The sequence below is a fragment of the Tursiops truncatus genome, chromosome 2 (assembly GCF_011762595.2).
Source record: "Tursiops truncatus isolate mTurTru1 chromosome 2, mTurTru1.mat.Y, whole genome shotgun sequence".
Taxonomy (NCBI): domain Eukaryota; kingdom Metazoa; phylum Chordata; class Mammalia; order Artiodactyla; family Delphinidae; genus Tursiops; species Tursiops truncatus.
Genome location: NC_047035.1, coordinates 67,203,913 through 67,222,870, shown reverse-complemented (window position 1 = coordinate 67,222,870; position 18,958 = coordinate 67,203,913). Strand labels below are relative to the sequence as shown.

At 35.9% G+C, this 18,958-nt stretch overlaps 2 protein-coding genes across 23 annotated transcripts in view; one reads left to right on the top strand and one right to left on the bottom strand.

The window, feature by feature from the left end:
* AP4S1 (adaptor related protein complex 4 subunit sigma 1) overlaps positions 1-18,958 on the top strand; it is an 82,194-nt gene that overhangs the window by 57,834 nt on the left and 5,402 nt on the right. For 12 of the 16 annotated variants that reach the window (XM_073800584.1, XM_073800585.1, XM_019924085.3 and 9 more), the window contains one exon: positions 1,226-6,348. The exons of 1 other annotated variant lie outside the window; for it this stretch is intronic. In XM_073800584.1, coding sequence (XP_073656685.1) covers positions 1,226-1,354 — 129 coding nt within the window. In that variant the 3' untranslated portion in view covers positions 1,355-6,348. Of the gene's footprint in view, positions 1-84; positions 6,349-18,958 lie in introns of those variants that run through there. 3 more of the 16 variants (XR_012330008.1, XM_073800589.1, XM_073800590.1) reach the window with 3 other exon arrangements.
* Positions 4,472-18,958, bottom strand: part of HECTD1 (HECT domain E3 ubiquitin protein ligase 1) — an 89,996-nt gene continuing 75,509 nt past the window's right edge. For all 7 annotated transcript variants that reach the window (XM_019924059.3, XM_019924060.3, XM_019924061.3 and 4 more), the window contains 14 exons: positions 16,155-16,377; positions 14,980-15,034; positions 14,363-14,545; positions 13,762-13,969; positions 13,592-13,677; positions 13,306-13,433; positions 11,560-11,761; positions 10,215-10,352; positions 9,331-9,938; positions 8,265-8,343; positions 8,046-8,139; positions 7,189-7,339; positions 5,545-5,689; positions 4,472-5,433 (listed from right to left, as the gene is read on the bottom strand). In XM_019924059.3, coding sequence (XP_019779618.1) covers positions 5,296-5,433; positions 5,545-5,689; positions 7,189-7,339; positions 8,046-8,139; positions 8,265-8,343; positions 9,331-9,938; positions 10,215-10,352; positions 11,560-11,761; positions 13,306-13,433; positions 13,592-13,677; positions 13,762-13,969; positions 14,363-14,545; positions 14,980-15,034; positions 16,155-16,377 — 2,438 coding nt within the window. In that variant the 3' untranslated portion in view covers positions 4,472-5,295. The remainder of the gene's footprint in view (positions 5,434-5,544; positions 5,690-7,188; positions 7,340-8,045; positions 8,140-8,264; positions 8,344-9,330; positions 9,939-10,214; positions 10,353-11,559; positions 11,762-13,305; positions 13,434-13,591; positions 13,678-13,761; positions 13,970-14,362; positions 14,546-14,979; positions 15,035-16,154; positions 16,378-18,958) is intronic.

The following is an 18,958-nucleotide window of genomic DNA, read 5'->3' as shown; positions in this document are numbered from 1 at the left end:
AATCACTCGCTTGTTGAATGAAGTTTGCCTATTTGAAACAATCTGTCAGCTGTTTTTTGTTTTGTTCTGTTTTTTTCTAAACAGACCAGGATTGTGCTCTTTAGTGATGGAAACTTTAGTAAAGCATAGAATTTAGAAACGTTCAACCATTATCATCTTCACTCTCAAGAGTTTCTCTCTTCCAGAACAGGTCAGTTCTCTCTTCCAGTTCAATTTCACAAAAGAAAAGTTAGGTACTCAAATGAAGGGACTACTGGAGGAAGGACTTGGCTCTAATTAGCTAGACATCATAGTCTAGCAGTGTTTTCTTCTTCTCCCATGCCCTGTACTAACTTTCCAATAAGAACGTCAGTAATCTAAAGTGGCTCCATAATTCTCAAATGAGTATTTTTAGAATGCTCCATTTATAAGAGGTACTCTCCTGAAAATCGGAATTTTTATCTCCTTGGGAATTAAGTCAGCATTGCCTTTTCTTCATTCATTTCTCCTCGTGGTTATTTTTTTCTTTTAGCCTGTCTGACACAAAACATGCTCAAGGTGCAGTACTGTAAAGGCATGTGTTTTGGGGTGGAGGTTTGAGGGCGGAGGGAGAATGTATACTCAGCAGCCTCAGGCCTCTCCTGGGAAGTCTGGAAGCAGAGCAGTTAAGCCCAAACTTTCGGTTTAAATTCCAGCTCTGACAACTACTAGCCATGTGACCGTAGGCAATGGCTTTGAGCCTGTTTGTTCCTGTGTAAAATGAGGATAATGTTAGCATGTACATCACCGAGTTGTAGAGAAGACTGAAATAATACATGTAAAACACTCAACACAATGCCTGGAACACAATGAGTATTCAATAAGTCATGGCTATTACTGTTGTTATTATTGTCTGGGAAGACATTGTTCTTGAGGTCAGGTCACACTCTTACCAAAATTTACTTGCTTTGTTCTCCAGCTCTTAGTAGAGATTCCGTCTCCCTCTGGCTAAAAGGTATAGCTGTTCCATTTCTATGTCTATTGTCCAGTTAGTTAGCCTAGCCAAGGTGAAATTAGGTATATATGTGTACATGAAGGTAATAATTTCTAATATAAATACCAATTTTAATTTCAGGAATTCTGTTAAAAAAACACAAAACCTTCATGCTTAGACTAATTTACACTGGAAAAATTCCAGGCAAAGTCATAAGTTATTATTTACTGAATGTTAACATTTTTATAACTAATTTCCTTAATATGACCCTAGATAATGTTTAATTTGGATAAAGTACACATCATTTTGGATGAGATGGTGTTAAATGGCTGCATTGTGGAAACGAATCGGGCAAGAATTCTTGCCCCTCTACTAATTCTTGATAAGATGTCAGACAGCTGAAAACAGAAAGGCTCTGCCAGACAACATCGACTTACAGGAAATGAGGACACCATGGAATACCTCTCAACATCACTAGCCCAAAAGATTCTGGAAGACCAAACACTGCAAAATGGGCTGTCCTTCCAAAGACATTTAAAATAGGTGTTTTCCACAGTTCCGAAACGGAAAACAAAACTATTTTAAAACATGATGCACAAAGAAAATTTTTCTCTAAACGGAGAGACAAGTTTTATTTTCTGAACATAAACATTTTTTTCTCACTTGTTTAGATTTTGTGGAGTACTGAGGGAAACTCTTTTGGTCTCTGCTTCCCTTTGCAAAGGGATAAATTCAGGAACAGCATCATGGGGTGGGAAGAAAATGTGGCACCTCTCTGTTGGCCAATAAACTTTTAAAATTGACTTGAACATGCAGAGCACTTTGAATAATACTGTTTTCTGAATGCTATCTTTTTCCTTAAAGTCAAAATGTGTGTACCTAATGAAAATTGCAGAATCAAATATTCTTTGCCAGTTTCTAAAAGCCTGATATCCATTTTATGGGTACTTGGCAATTACAAAGACATCATGTAATTAACTCTATAGAGAATGTTACTACCTAATAATGAATCGCTAAGACAACCATTATAGCTATCCTATATGCCATATTGTAAAGAGTTAGTCTTATTATTAAACTTATTTGTAAATGAAATTTAGTTCGAAGTTTAAAAACAGAATGCAAGAGAATATATCTCTGTTCAGGTTGCCATGAAATGACTCCGTCTTCCCCTCCCTTTTATTCCTTCAACCCCTTCTCCTGGAATGTGTTGAAGCAAAGAAAACTGCTAAGTCACTATAGAAGAGCAATGCTCTGATCCTCCCAAACCTTTCTGTATATATGCTTTTGCTTCGTTAACAGTAGGAGATACAGAGCTGTCTTAAGTAAAAGCATGTTCATGTGCATGTTAGGGTAGGAGGGCAAGTACATTGGAGGACACAGAAATATAGTCTTGATACATGAAGACACTGTGCCATCCTATGGAATTCCAAGAGTTCTTTCACCTACAACACTCTGTCCTCCAAAAGAGGACATAAATGGGCATTCTAGGCAGTAATTCATTCAGTACTGTTTGATTTCTCTCCCTGTCTCGTGTGTGTATAGGAGGGATTTTGTTTAAATTCTCTATGTGTTTCTAAAACTTCACTTACATATTTCAAAGTTTGCATCTACCAGGCAACCAATGAATAATGGACTCCAAAAGCAAACCTTAGTTGTTTTGGACTCATTCAGGAAAGCAGAGGAAAGGCTTCTGACCTGCCAGAACAGTGAATGGTATGCATTAAGTAGCCAAGGTCTGGGGAAAGCCCAGTCTAGATCAAAGTGCTTTGGAGGTCTTTCTGAGACATAATTAGTTGGGAAACACTGGCCTAGTTTGTAGGCACTTAATCAGTAGCACATTCGGGTAACTGCTGAAACTGGTACACCAGAAGTAACTAGGGAGTGAATAAAATTAATTTTGGGGTCACACCAAAATAGCATTCAAATAACATCTTGGCACAGATTTTAGTACCTTGAGAGAATAACGATTAAAAAAAATACTAGGTAGATACCACTGGAAAAAATACTCCAGAGGCTAGTGTATGTGAAGACCCAAGTAGATGTCTCACAGTACTTGACTTATACACGAAGTGAACTCTAATGTGACTCTCTGTTGTGTGACAGGCTGTGTCATCAGGTTTATTGCTGAACTTCAGGTTTATTGCTGAACTGTGACTACCAGCGTTAAGTGATTTTCAGACTCATGAAATTTATGTCTCAGACTGGTCAGCTTTACCTTGTTCTTGGACTTTTAGTTCTACAGGAAGATTCCTGACATTTCAGAGTTACTCACTGTATAAGACTCATCAACTTTACCTGCTGTAGCAATGTGCTAGACCAGGATTCAGCAAACCTTTTCTGCAAAGGACCAGACAGTAAATATTCTAGGCTTCGTGGCCCATATGGTCTTTGCTGTAACTACTCAGTTCTGCCACTGTAGTGCAAAAACGAGCCATAGATTATACATAAATAAGTCAGCATGGCTGTGTTCTAATAAAACTTTATTTCTTTATGGATACAAATCTGAATTTCATAAAATTTTCACATAAGATATTATTATTCTTTTCTATTTTTTTCAACCACTTAAAAATTTAAAAACCATGTTTAGTTCATGGGCCATACAAATGCAAACGGCAGGCCACAGTTTGCTGACCCCTGTGCTAGAATAGTCTTGGTAAAAGCTGGCTACTGACAGACATTTTAGATACTTAAATAATACACATAAACTGGGTATTAATTCTACTGCTAGTGTAAAGTTCTAGTCATGCATCCATGTATTGAGACAATCACCACCACTGTTTTCTGGATTAAAGCATAGGTCATACATTTAAATATTGCTATTATGTTTTATTTTAACTTTTATTCTCGCAGAGAACTGTGAAGCTAACAATAAGGTAAAGTAAATGCTGCCTCTGATTACATAGTCACAACATTCTCATGCAGAGAACAGAAACACTACTCAAATGATTGACTGCAATGGGAGAAATCTCTTCTAATGTAGAAAGGGAACGTACCTTTTAAACAGGTAAATTGTGGGCAATTCCAAAAAATGCTTTTCACGCCTATAAAAGCCATTTGGCTAAATCAGACCTAGTGACATTTCTTTTACCTAGATGCATAGATATGATAAGTCACAGGAAAATGGAAATATAGCCCCTTTTCAAAACCAGGAAATAGCATTATCCCAGTGGTTTCTTTTCACACTAACACAACATTCAAAAATCATTCTTGGATCTTAGACTTACACGTCACTGAAGATACAATGGTAAGTAGCACATTTGGTGTTTAAAAAATTAACACAAATAACTTGGCTATTTTTACCTGAAGAATACTTTAAAGACAGAACACAAGAGTTGGATCACAAGCATGTGAACATATATTTCTCCTAGCTTTCCAGTTTCAGTAAGTGTATTTACACAGAAAAATACATTTCTTCATGTAGTAGTTTCAAAAAACTATATATCTCAATGATTCAAAATGAAAAGTATACAGTTAAGCTCTTAGGTCTGATGGCTGCAGTGAAACAGTCACATGACACAGTTTTGTACGCTGCAAACATTTTAATGATTATTGTTGAGAATACATTTTGGAAATTTTTTTACTTCAAACTGCAACAAGTTAAATAAATGTTTATAATATACAAAGAAAATACAACCAAAAGTAAAACTTGCTTTAAGTGTGCCTTGCACCTAAACCAGTGTTTTCTCCCCCCCCTTAATATATCTTTATTTTTGAACTGCACAAACACACTTAAGAATTTGAATTTTATAGTATGGCATTTAGGAAATAAAAATATACTCCCCACCTCAAAGAAATAAAAAGGCTGTGCATGATTATATGCCAAACAAAAGAGAGAACACTAGATATACTCTGATAGTGCAGGCATCATTAAAAAGGAAAAGAAAAAGCTTGAGATGCTCATTAACTCTCTATGTTTTAAGGAAGCAGGATTTTTGACCAAGTAGCTTAAAAGCCAGCAAAACAGGCATCAGTGATGGCAACTGTAGTGTATGAAGTATGAAATGACAAACTTTACACAAATACACTGTTAGAAATTTACCAATGAACACTGAAGATCTGAGAAGCTGCTCTTTGGAACAGTCAAGTAGGACCACCTAATTCCAGTCACATGAGCCCTTGTAGCAACACAAAGTGTTCTGTGCTATATACTTGCTGGCTGGATAGTTAAAGGATTTGTTTTGTCATTAGCAGCTAACGAACTTATTCCATGTGTTCTTAAAGCCTTAATGGTGGAAAAAAGGCAAGTGTCATTAGCATGGAGGATCATATACTTCTCTGCACACAAACACAAGAGCCTTCACTAGAATTTTAAGTCTCTGATGTCTCCCATTGCACTTCAAAGCTCAGTTGAGATGAAAGCCTTTCTCCATTGTAGCAGCTAGCAGGCGCTCTCTCATGATCTCCTCCGAAGAGTATTCCGGCAACTTTAGATAATGTACACACGTATTCACTGATGGGTAGCTTGCATCAGTAGCATCAACCTACAGAAATAGAAGTGAAAATAACAGAAGACCATGACTTTAAATATGTATTTCTTTCAACCCTTAAGTATCTTAATTCCATTTAGATTCCCCAGTAGCTAGAGTTTGTACCTTGCGTACAACTGTGAGCCTAGGATGCAAGTTAGCCAGTCCACCTGGTGGTAGAGTTGAACAACCAGTGGTAAACTGCAGGAATGCCTTCCTCTCATCTGAAGACATGCCACATAAAACCCTCACAAACCTAAGGAAACCTGGGCTAAAAGAAGAAAAATAAAGTTATATTGATTTGATAGCTGATTTAAATGAAAAATACTACCATTACTGTATAAGCCAGCAATAACCCTAAAAACGAATATCCGCATGTTGGAAGAACAACACTGTCTAGAGACTCTTGGGTAAGTATGAAATAAGCTGATATAAACTACTTGAAAAATACCCTTCAAAGACTGATACAGACAGACTGAAACACTGATGGAGTATAGGAATCAAATATGCAACAAAGGCAGCAAATCAGAAAAGCTCAAGATGCACATGCATAATTCACCCAAATATGGCTAAACTAGCAACAGGGATCTGAAATAATACATTTTTGTTACAGTGAAATAAAGTATCACTATATGCTACAACATGGATGAATTTCATAATTATAATATTAAATAAAAGAAACCAGACCTTAGAGAATACATACTGCATGATTTCGTTTACTAAAGTTCAAAAAGCAAGCAAAATTAATCAATGGGAATAGTGATTTAATGACTAGAAAAGAATAAGATGGGGATGGGGACTTCTAGAGTTGTTTCTTGTTCTGGGTACCAATTATACAGGTGTGTCCATTTTGTGAAAATTCTCCAGGATGTATGTGCAATTTGTGTACTTCTGTTATGCTTCAATAAAAACTTACTTAAAAAAAAAAAAGCTATATATACAATGTCATTTAAGTTTAAAATAATAATACTTTCTCATTTACATCACTTTGAAAACTTTAAAATACAGGGCTTACAGTCTTAAAAAATGTCAGTGGTATGAAAGAAAAAACATCCGAGGAACTGTTGATTAAAACCATATCACAACTAAATACAATCTCCTGACGGGGGAGAATGGGAGTGAAGTGAGTGCTATTAAAGATATCGCTGGAATAATCAACAAAGCGGGAATGTAGACTATAGATTAGCTAATAGTACGGAATCACAAATGTGCTAACTAGTATGGCTATGTGGGAGTATGGCCATATTCTGAGGAATGTACACTAATGTATTACAGAGTAAAGGTACAACATATATGCAACATATCCTCAAATGGTTCAGAAAATGTGTGTGTGTGTGTGTGTGTGTGTGTGTGTGTGTGTGTGTGTGTGTGTAAAGAGATAATGTAAAAGAAATACAGCAAAACGTTAAGTACTGGTGATTCTGGTAAAGGATATATAGGAATTCTTAACTATTCTTCAACTTTTCTGTAAGATTGAAATTATTTGAAAATAGAGGTTAATATAAAAGCAATAAAGCCTAAGGGTTTACAAATGACGCAATTTTTAAAATGATGAACAGTTAAAACACAGTGAGAAAAGGAATGTTAAACATCAGCCAAGATGACTTTTTGTGTGAACTCAGCCTTATCAGTGAATATACATCTTGGTAACGGTGAGACTTAACTCCTTTCTCATTTTATACATATAATTCACTGAGTCATTTAGAGAACCCGCCATTTGATTTTGGGACATAAACAATTTGTTGATCTTAGAAAATAACCAACACATACCTATCACGTGTATAACCCAACTTAGGTTCGGTATAATTAATAATATCCTCTGCTGCCCAGGATGGCGACTGATTTCCACAAAGAATCATTTGGACTTCTTCATGGCTGAAGGAACTTAATTTCTCCATTGGAAAAACTTTATTAAACCCATCTACATTACACACACAGCAAAAAAACAAAAACAAAACACACAACTCAGTTTCTAAGTTATAATTTCAAAATAACAAATTTCAAATCAAGATACTCAACTAAATGGATAGAAAGAAGATAAATATTAATAAATATTTGAAAAAGCAAATATAAATGAAAATAGCTTGAAATAAAAACTGTGCTAGGGTTTTAAGTACAGAAATTTTTGCTTATTATCACAAATGTAGACAGGGAGAGAATATTCAGACACTATGGTCAGTAGCCAAATTCTAATAATTTCCCAATCAGTTCTCATGTCATACAAGCCAGCCAAGGCTATGTTCTCATTTTTAAAAATAGTAAGTGATAAACAGTCCAATGTATTTTGCGTCAATCTTTACTTGAAGAATTTAGATTCTAACATACTTTAACTCATCTTGATCATGTAATATTGAAAGTATGCAACAATATTATATCCACTTACAAATGAAAAAATAGAAGCCAAAAGTGGGTCCCTCATTACTCAGGAGGACCAAGCTGAGGGTATGCTACAGCTTGAAAATGTTCCAACCTGTTCTGAGTACTCTGCAGGACCTAACTGTTGGGAAGACAAAAAACTAGACGGCAAATCTAGAGATTACTAGCAATTTTTGAGCATAGCAGTACCTTAATTTCAGCTGTCTCAAAGTAAAAGGAGAGGGATTCAACTAAAGAGCCTTAAAAATTACCTCTAAAGGCTTCCATCTGTTTCTGAATACCCATATGCATACAAAAGTCAAACATCAAATCCACATATTCTTCTGCATTATCCATTGTTACCATCTGCAAAGGAAAATTTGTCAACGTAATTGTTAATATCTAGGAATATTTCAGTAGCGCCTAGTACAACTGGCCTCATTAAGAGGAATTTTCTGGACTTACAGATATATCAAAAGCAAAATTTGTACCTCATCTTCACCACTTGGCTTCAGATCCACAGCTGTAAAACCATATATTCTTGAGGAAGGGCAAAACTGGAAATTTAAACTGGGAGGACAGAAAAGGATTAGATTAACATTCAGCTACCATTGGTGTTTAATTTTTAAAACACTGCCACCAAAACCATGGGCACCTCCCCCAACAATAACAAAATCACTATACCAGCTTAGATATTAAGTATGGGGCCTTTTAAAATGCAAAACCGTGTGCCCAAAAACTATCTGGCCAACTGTTTACCAAACCTGGCTTTGCAGGCATTTCATGAAACATCACCTTTCATGTTTTACTTCCTCCTTAGGCACAAAATTAATCAACTATGGATTTTTGTAATGAATTATGGTAGCAACATGTTTACAAGTTATTTTTGCAAAAGAAACTTTTTTTTTTACTAAAGTTGTTCATGCTCTGTTTTTACCCCCGCCTCAAGTCAAACCTTGAACATATGAACAACTTATCAAACACAACTTCTCAATGTTATCATCAAAGAAAGAAGGAAGGAAGGAAGGAAAAAAATGACAGCAAAGCCTCGTAGTCAATCCAAAAATCACAGTTTAACATACCAAGGGTATAATAATTACACATATATAAATTAATAGAATTTTATCAAAAGATCTACAGCATCTGAGTTAGTTAATGCAGCCACTGGGGATAAGGCTTACATACAAAGCAAACTATTCTGAGGTTTTTCAAGTAGGCTATATATATCAATTAGCTAATGAATTTGTCAAAATATTATTGGCTTTGGACTGTTTACACAAGATATATATAGTTATCACATTTGATAAATCAGATAATCTTTCAGATGTCTGATGATTAATAAACTATATTCTGGTATCCTGAGTGCTCTCTTTATAATATTAACAAATCAAAGGATCAAATCAAAAATCGATATTTCCTGTAGCATCTTATTATTGTTAACAGACTGTATATTCATATATTGCAAATCAGTGAAGACAAAGGAACAAAAGCTTTAGAATTTATTCATCCATTAGGTTGAAGAGTATATATATCTATATATACACACATAAAGCTTACCCTAAATCCTCTATGCTAAGTGGAGGCCCAGAACCTGATGGATTCTTCAGCACTAGTTCTTGTAATTTTGTGTTCTTCTCATCTTCAGAAAGACCTTTGTTGCTTAAAATCTGGCGCCTCTTGATAGCAAGGTCTTTAATTTCTTTTAAAAATCTGGCTCTGTGTGGGTTTACTAGTTCAAAGTCTTCCCAAGTTAAAATTCCATTAAACCAAGCTGGGGGTTTTGGTTTGGGGGGATCTAGAATAAATTCTGATTTTGAATCCTCTTCAAAGCTTCCTACTGAGAGTGAATCATGACCTTCTTCTGTAGAGGCTTCAGACTGACTTTCAGTACAGTGTAAGTCTCTATCACCTCGTGACTCATAAATCAGTTTACTCATATTGCTTTTAATGTCACCCATACACATAAGTTTAAAGAAAGGTTTAGAAATAGGTAAATCCACAAGTCTATTGTCTTGAATGCATTTGGCCAAGAAAATTCCAAGGAAATGAAAGAGTTTTGTGATCCTTTCAAGCTCATCACTATCTTGTGGAAATGGAGCTGTAAACAGTCCACATGATCTCTGAACATAGTATCCAGGAGGTTTCAATCCACCTCCAAGATCGACCTAATTTTTTAGAGGGAGAAATGCAAAAAAAAATGAAAAGATCCATAAACATTAAACATCTTAATTCAGCTATCTAAAAGTATCTATAAACACATTTTATTAAATAGGTTTTATAGACTAAATTTTACCCTTTAAAAGCATTTTAATAGTATCAGGATTATTCAATAATAAAAGTAGAGTCAGAAAACCTGGCTTACATTCTGGAAGCATAACTGATTTTTAACTTTCTAAAAGCAGAATCGCAAATCAAATCACAAAATGGGAAGTATATCTTACATGACGAGATTCATCATCTGGAAAGTTATCATCACAAAGCCAAGCTCCCAAATCAGTTCTCTGGAATTCTGCTGCCACCAGAGCATAAAATTCTAATGTGGGCCCCAAGCCAGTTCCTTCTTCTCCTAAAAATTCAACCTAAACATGAACAAATAAATTATGGGGGAAAGTAAGCTTAAAAAAATTTTTAATGATCCCATTCTTGCCAAAATCCAGTCCTACTGTAATATACTTTTTTTATAGTAGCAGTATAATATAAGCCACACAGAAGTTTTTATTCCAGTTTTTCTAAAGAGAAATTTGATTTGTTGTACGCTATTCCATACTTAGACACTGTGGTGAGCATCGTCCATACATCAACTTACTTCTCGCAACAAACCTACAAAATAAATTATCATGTCCTTTTCATACCAAAGGAAACCAAATTTCAGATAAAGAGGTTATATATCATTTGCTTGAGGAAATGATGGTATACAGATTTATGTGTGTGTGCATCCGCACGTGTGTCTATGTGACACCAAAACCTAAACTCTTCCACTTATTTCTGACTTTAGGCAATCGCTTTAAAGGTTTTTTATCCATACTCCATATATTCCAAAAATTATTTGAGGCAGCTTACAAAAACACACAGTGTATGTTAAAAAATAATAATAATAATAATTGAGAATTATCTGTGTTAGAGGACTATATGGGTAAGAAGAATAAGATGAAGGCACAGAAAATTCTTTTTTTGGGGGGTGGGGTGGGGGTGAACTGGCGGCATGCAGATCTTAGTTCCCCGGACAGGGATTGAACCTGTGCTCCCTGCAGTGGAAGCACGGGGTCCTAACCACTGGCCGCCAGGGAAGTCCCAGGCACAGAAATTTTAAAGTGAAAACCATAAGCCTTATAAATTTTCTAGAGGTGTATTGTATTTATCATAATCAGTCTGTGATCCAAAAATAAACAAACCAGGTGGCTGACATCTGTGACAGGAGAGGTATTTCTTTCCTTGTCTCTCATATATAAGGAATAATATGTATATAGGATATAATCAACAATGCCCACAATAACATTTCTGCAGTAAATATATTGAATTTCTTACTGCCATTTGCTACAACATCTCTCAATATCTTCATGAGTGAAGATATTCTTTGCTGCTCATTAAGCCACGAGATCCTGACCCCTGAGGAGGTGAGCTGACATCCTCTTATGAAAGATGCTCTGCCAGAGGAGAAGGCCTTTGCACAGAGGGCAGAGAAATCCATCTACACTTCTATCTAATGCAGTTTTTTATGTGGTGGAAGACACAGACTGGTTCTCTAACTGTCAGTCCTGCACACTACAAGAAATTATATAGAGGTACCTCAAGAACTGATTTCCGATCTGCATGTATTTGCATGACATTCTCAGCCCACTCCATCAGTGATTCACCACGTGGAACTTTCACTCTTTCATGCTTGAGACGACCAACACGAAACTCTCCAGGATCATCTCGCCTTACACTACTTGTGGTCCTTGTTCTTTCCACAGTGGCCTCACGTCGGTTTTGTAACCACACTATTGCTCTGAAATAGAAAAATACCTATGTAGCTGTAGCATACAGCAACAGCTGAATGTACTACTAAACCAGCAACAAAAGTCAAAGATTTAAGAATTTTTTAAAAATAGTATTTTATCAGATGATCAAATATACTAATCTTATTTCCTTAAACAAACTGAGAAAATACTGAGTCTATATTTTCCCTTTTTACTTTAGCAATTAACAGATCAAAATAAAGGTCTGTGGTCCAACCCCACACAACACATAAAAATACAGACAAACTCATAATACATAAAATATAAACATTTCCTAAATCAGAGAATGTAAAAAATGGTTAAGCTATCTTTATTACTGTGATACAAATTGAAAGCCAACATAGAAACAGTGTTGTGATTTTGAAACATTTTCTTTTTAACAATGCAGAGTTAACCCATCTAGGATGGGAGAAAGAATCTTGAATTAAGAATAAGAAGATGAAAGATCTACTCTCTCATGTGTGCTACAATTTTTTTGGTACTCTCAGGCCAATCAGCTATGTACTTTGAGAATCAGTTTCCTCATCTATAAAATAAAAATCAGGGAGTTACCTAGTGGTCTAGTGGTTAGGATTCGGGGCTTTCACTGCCATGGCCCGCGTTCAATACCTGGTCAGGGAACTTAAGATCCTGCAAGCTGTGTGGTGCAGCCAAATTTTTTTTAAAAAATTGAAAAAAAAAAAAAACCCCAAAACAAAAAAAACCAAACCCACACATATAAAATAAAAGTCATAACCAATGCCATTAATCACAGCGGGCCTATAGTGCTATGTGTGCAAATGCTTGGTAAATGATATGAAATGGTCCAACAATGTAACTAAGGGCAACAGGCAACTCCATTTAAATTATAACTTTTTTACATCTACTTTGAAAGTACTCTGGGTATTCAATCACTCAACAAATATTTACCGAGCACCTACAACGTGCTGTACACTGCAGCTAGAGCAGTGAACAAAACTGCCAGAAATTCCTGCCCTCATGAAACTTTCATCTAGTGAAGGAGACAGAAACACAAAAAGAAGTAAAATGGTATGTTAGATTGTAGTAAGAGAAAAATAATGGCCAGAAGATATATTTTAATGTTATCAAAGCTATTTGCAAGCATTAAATTTTGTATTCTTGGGAATTTCAGCAACTAATAATTTATGTAAGCCGCTTAAATACTGTACAATAAATGCTAGCTAATGGAAAACACAGTACTTCAATCCACACTGCTTCAAGAGAGCTTATATCCAACTGGAAGTCAAAAAATGTTTAAATGTTGACAACTTTTTTTTTTTTTTTTTGGCCGTACCTCACAGCTTGCGGGATCTTCGTTCCCCCACCAGGAATTGAACCCACGCCCTTGGCAATGAAAGTATGGGGTCTAAACCACTGGACCACCAGGGAATTCCCAAATGTCGACAACTCTTTACGAGAAAACAATATATTCCCTTCATCAATCTTGATATAAAGTATATATGTACATTTTGAGCTTATATAAAACATTTAAAAACACATTTATTCTAAAAATGTAAAATGATACACCTCCTACCTTGATGCACCAAATGCTGTACATGTGAAATACAGCTGTCTAGTTTCAAATGGTATTAGAAAAGGACACTTGCTGGTTAACTGTTCACACCAGTCTGGCAGAGCCCCACTTGCCAATGCCAATGGCTCCTGCAAATTAACAAATAACAATGTCTTAAAGCAATTATGAAAAAAGACAAAAAAGAGTCAATTCTTAACAGGAGAGATGGCGTGAGGTAGAAAAGGAAGGAGAGGCAATACATTCAAAGTCCAACAGATTGAAGAGTTCAAATATCTGGTTTTATTACCTCAATCTGCTGCAAAATTTTTGTTGTGATTTTTTTGCTAGTGAATTCATCTGGTGGAAAAGTAAACTGAGGCTGCTCATCACCTTCTGTAAAAGTAATAAAATTAATAAAAATATAAACTGACTTGCTTTTAAAAATGCCACAGAAACGAAACAAGGCTTCTTACAGACCTTCTTGGGATATTCTTGAATAAGGGTCACTTGCAACTATATACAGAATACGCAGAAGCTGAAGGACATCTTCTACTCCACAAGAATTCTGTCCATTGCCTGCTTTGGCCTGAGGTTGTTCTTTTGTCAAATTAAGAATATCACTACTTTGAAGAGTAGAAATGGCCCCCTGGTTTAACCCAGACTTTGTTCCATGCTCACAAAAATCCTAAAGAAACAATTGGGAAAACTAGCCATTAATCATTTTCAAGAAAAGCAATATATCATCCTATTAGTATTAATGTGAAAAGGCTGGAATTCTTCAAAGAATTGCCTTCTTTTAAAATAAAAACAGTATCATCCAAGTCAAAGCTTAACCAAGCTTTGTTCTAAACAAGAAAATTATCAAAATATAACCACTAAAAGCCACAGTTAAAACTACGTATTTAGATCCAATGCCACAAACCATATTTGAAATTTTAGCATTGTCATATTAACAATGTTAATTCAACTTCTTTTTTTTAGTATGTCCCAATGAACTGCTTTTCCTCAAGAATATTTAAAAAGCTGCAAAGCACAAAGCCATTCCCAATCAAAATAGTGTTCTGATGCCAATATATACCTTATATGCAGCTATGAGCTGAGAACAATTTCTGTTTTTCCTAATACTTTTATTAGTGCCAGTTAATTTCCAGTGGCGCAGGAAAGCGGCATCTGCATTCTTCTGCAGGTAGGTTATCAAGTCATTCTTTGGTAATTCATCAGTGCCAAGATACTGTTCCACATGCTCTATAGACCAACAACCCTACAATAGGAAAAACGAAATGTTGGCCTTTCCTGATTATAAAGTTTATGCTACTTCACATGCATTACATAAGGTAGCTTTAAGATCATGCATTTAACCTAATCTAAAGAATCCCATGTTGGGCTTCCCTGGTGGCGCAGTGGTTGAGAGTCTGCCTGCCGATGCAGGGGACACGGGTTCGTGCCCCGGTCCGGGAAGATCCCACATGCTGCCGAGCGGCTGGGCCTGTGAGCCGTGGCCGTTCAGCCTGCGTGTCCGGAGCCTGTGCTCCACAACGGGAGAGGCCACAACAGTGAGAAGCCCGTGTACCGCAAAAAAAAAAAAAAAAATCCCATGTTGCTGATTTCTCCCTTAATTGTTCAATTGAAACACAGCGTTAGTTTTTCTTTTACTAAGTAGCCAAGAGCAAGACTCATTTCCTAAAAATAACTTACCATTTTTCCATTTTCCTTTTCTTTGTCAGAATCTTTCATTTCTCTGTACATAATTCTAAATATGAAGATATTATTCAAGTTAATTCATAAATCAAATGATTTGTGGTTATTTCTAATAAGCCTTCAATTCTTTAAAAACATGTATGAATGAGGACATTCATTAGCTATATGCTTACATGAAATACTGAACTCAGGGAGAATTTATAAGAAAAAATATTCATTTGTTAAACATAGGGAATAGCGGAAATCATATTCCTGAAAGAGTTATGGTTTATAAATCGAGCATTATTAAGAAAAAGCATGTATCAAACCTAGAACTTTTAAAGATATAAAGTAACATGCCATCTCTTATAACTTTCATACATTGTTGTAAAAATAAAATAAGATGTGTCTGCATCTGTGTCTAGATAGAAAGAAGGATAAGAATAACAAGGACCAAGAGGCGGTTGAGATCAAATTTAATATTCCAATAAAAACTGAAGGACGAGAATGCCATGAAGACCTTCTGTTCTCTCTCAGAAAAACCTACATTACTTTATTGGACATTATCTAAGATTATCAGTGACGTTAAGAGAATATCGGAAAAATAAACTAAGAAAAGTGAAGTTACATAGGATGACTATGATATAATTATTTATAATATTAAATTATTAAATTATTTATATTATTACATAACAAATATTATTATAGGTAATACTTACTGAGCACCCTCTACATCTCATACAGTACTGAATCTACTTTACATATATTAATTCATTGATTCCTCACAACCACTCTCATTTTACAGATTAGAAAACGAGGTACTAAAATGTTAAATAAATTTGCCCAAGGTCATTGATATTATTTAGTGAATGAATAAATGAATGAACAAAGAGAGGTAGGTTTAACTCACAGACGCCAAAGCAAATAACAGAAAACATTTACTACTTCATACACAATCCCAGTCAAAGAGTTCAACAATTATTACATAAGGAGCTAGTCTAGATTATTTCTAAAGTTCCTCCCAGTTGTAAGCTTTAACCTTTCTCCATCAGGAGTCAGAAATGCTCTTATCTATTCCTGTAAACCAAGAGAACTAAATCTTTTCTGTTCCTATAATACAAAATATAGAAAATATTTCTTGGCTCATACACTATGAAAATATCTACTTAAAACATTAAATTAAAATCTCTTACGTGTATGTTGGCTCCCAAATACGCCTAAGTTTATCTGATTTCACATTGCCGTTACACGACAACTGAAGCAATTTCTGTACATAGTAAAAGATGGTTGATCTGAAATTAGTGAGTGGTAATTCAACTTCACGAGTTGTTCCAAGACCTGTTACTTTCAAAGTGAGGGCTAATCGAGGTGACGGAGTACATTCAACTTCTTCCAAGAGCTCTGAATGAGGTGTTCCTAAAAATATGGAAGATATGAAAAACAATTACACTAAAATAAGCAGTCCAGAAAGAGCACTGCACCAAGAGACAGGTTACATGAAATCTAAACGTTTCTGCCATATATCAGCTACTTAAGATTCTCCTGGGGACTTCCCTGGTGGCAGAGTGGTTAAGAATCCACCTGCCAATGCAGGGGACACGGGTTCGAGCCCTGGTCCCTGGTCAGGGAAGATCCCACATGCTGTGGAGCAACTAAGCCCATGCGCCACAACTGCTGAGCCTGAGCTCTAGAGCCCGCAAGCCACAACTACTGAAGCCTATGTGCCTAGAGCCCGTGCTCCGCAACAAGAGAAGCCACCGCAACTAGAAGCCCACACATGCGCCCCGGCTCGCCGCAACTAGAGAAAGCCCCTGCGCAGCAACAAAGACTCAATGCAGCCCAAAATAAATAAATATATTTATTTATATATTAAAAAAACCCCTATAGCTAGTGTCAATCTTATTAAAAAAAAAAAGATTCTCCTGGCCTCAATATTTTTGTTTTTTTAAAATGGGAAGAATACGGTTAGGTTAAAGACAGTGTACTAGAGAAGAATTTGTACATATGATAAGAATCTCTACTTTTTATTAGGGTATACATGAGAATTGTATATTTCAGAACATTTTATTTTTATGAATGAGAAAACTAAAATTATTAATAATACTACATACAGAGAAAACCACATACTCAGTTAAAGACTTATCAACCTTTTGCTTGCATTGAATGAGTCTGTTATGAGGTAAACACACACATATACACACAAATACAATTAGTTTCATACGTATTTAGTGATGTACTCTCTTTTTTTTTAATCTCAGGAATCTTTTCCTCATATCATGATATAGTTTTATAAAGTATTGTTTTATACACTGCATGACATCCCATTGTACTTTAACTGAACCATATCCATTATATAATGAAGGTCATTTCCAATTTTTAAAGAATACCTCTGTAGTCATCTGAGTGCAGAGCCAATACTTCTATAGTACCAATATGTAGTAGTAAAAATATGAAATATATTGCTAAAGAACTCTATCGAAAATCTGTACCTATTTATACTCCCTAGAATAGGTTTTCTTTTTTTTTTTTGCGGTACGCGGGCCTCTCACCGTTGTGGCCTCTCCTGTTGCGGAGCACAGGCTCCGGACGCGCAGGCTCAGCGGCCATGGCTCACTGGCCCAGCCGCTCTGTGGCATGTGGGATCTTCCTGGACCAGGGCACGAACCTGCATCCCCTGCATCGGCAGGCGGACTCTCAACCACTGCACCACCAGGGAAGCCCTAGGTTTTCCTTTTTGAAGGGACCTTGGAACATCTTGATTCATACTCATTCTCACCATCATACTACATCACATACCTCACATTATACTATAAACTGTACTTATGTTCATATTTAACATAGGTATCTTTTTATCAAGTAATAAGTACACTCCACAGTAACATTTAAGTCTTCTTGAAGGATAATATACTGATTACAATAGCTGACATTTATTGAGACACACATCAGGTACCATGCTAGACACTTTACATATCTCACCTCATTTAAACCTTGTAACTACCTTATCAAACAAGGACTTTATTTTCCCCATATAAGAGATGAGGAAAGCCAGGCTTACACAGATTAGGGGATTTGCCCAGTGTATTAGTTTCCTATTGCTGCTATAACAAATTACCACAACTGAGTGGTTTAAAACAACACAAATATATTATAATTCTAGAGGCCAGAAATCTAAAATGGGTTGGGCAAGGCTTTGTTCCTTTTGGAGGCTCTAGGGAAGAATCCATTTCCTTGCCTTTTCTAGCATCCAGAGTCTTCCCATGTTCCTTGACTCATGGCCCCTCATCACTGTGATTGCTGCTTCCTGTTGTCAAATCTCCTCTGACTCTGACCCTCCTGTTTCTCTCTTATGAGGGCACTGGTGATTACATTGGGCTCACCCAGAAAAACAGGATAATTTCTCCATCTCAAGATCCTTAATCACATCTACAAAGTCTCTTTTCTCACGTTAAGGTGACATATTCACAGATTCTAGAGGTTAGGACCTACATATCTTTGGGAGGGGGCCATTAGTGTGCCTACCACACCCAAAATAGAGTTGTAAGAGATGGAGCTGGCACTCAGGCTGACTGACTCTGGAGGCCATAACTAAAACCACTATATAGCTTTTCAAAGTAAAAGCTGCATGGGAGTAATGCTTAGCAATTTTGATCCAGTAGAAAACAATACAAATTATCTACCTTTAAATGAGTCCTTGCTTTAAAGTTTATACAAATGTAAAACACAGTGTGTTTTTAAAATACTATAATTTTATAGCCAAGACATGGAAGCAACCTAAATGTCTATGGACAGATGAATGGATAAAGATGTGGTGTGTATATATACACAATGGAATACTACTCAGCCATAAAAAAGAATGAAATAATGCCATTTGCAGCAACATGGACAGACCTAGAGATTATCATACTAAGTGAAGTAAGTCTGACAGAGAAAGACAAATACTGTATATCAGTTATAATGTGGAATCTAAAATGTGATACAAATGAACCTATTTATGAAA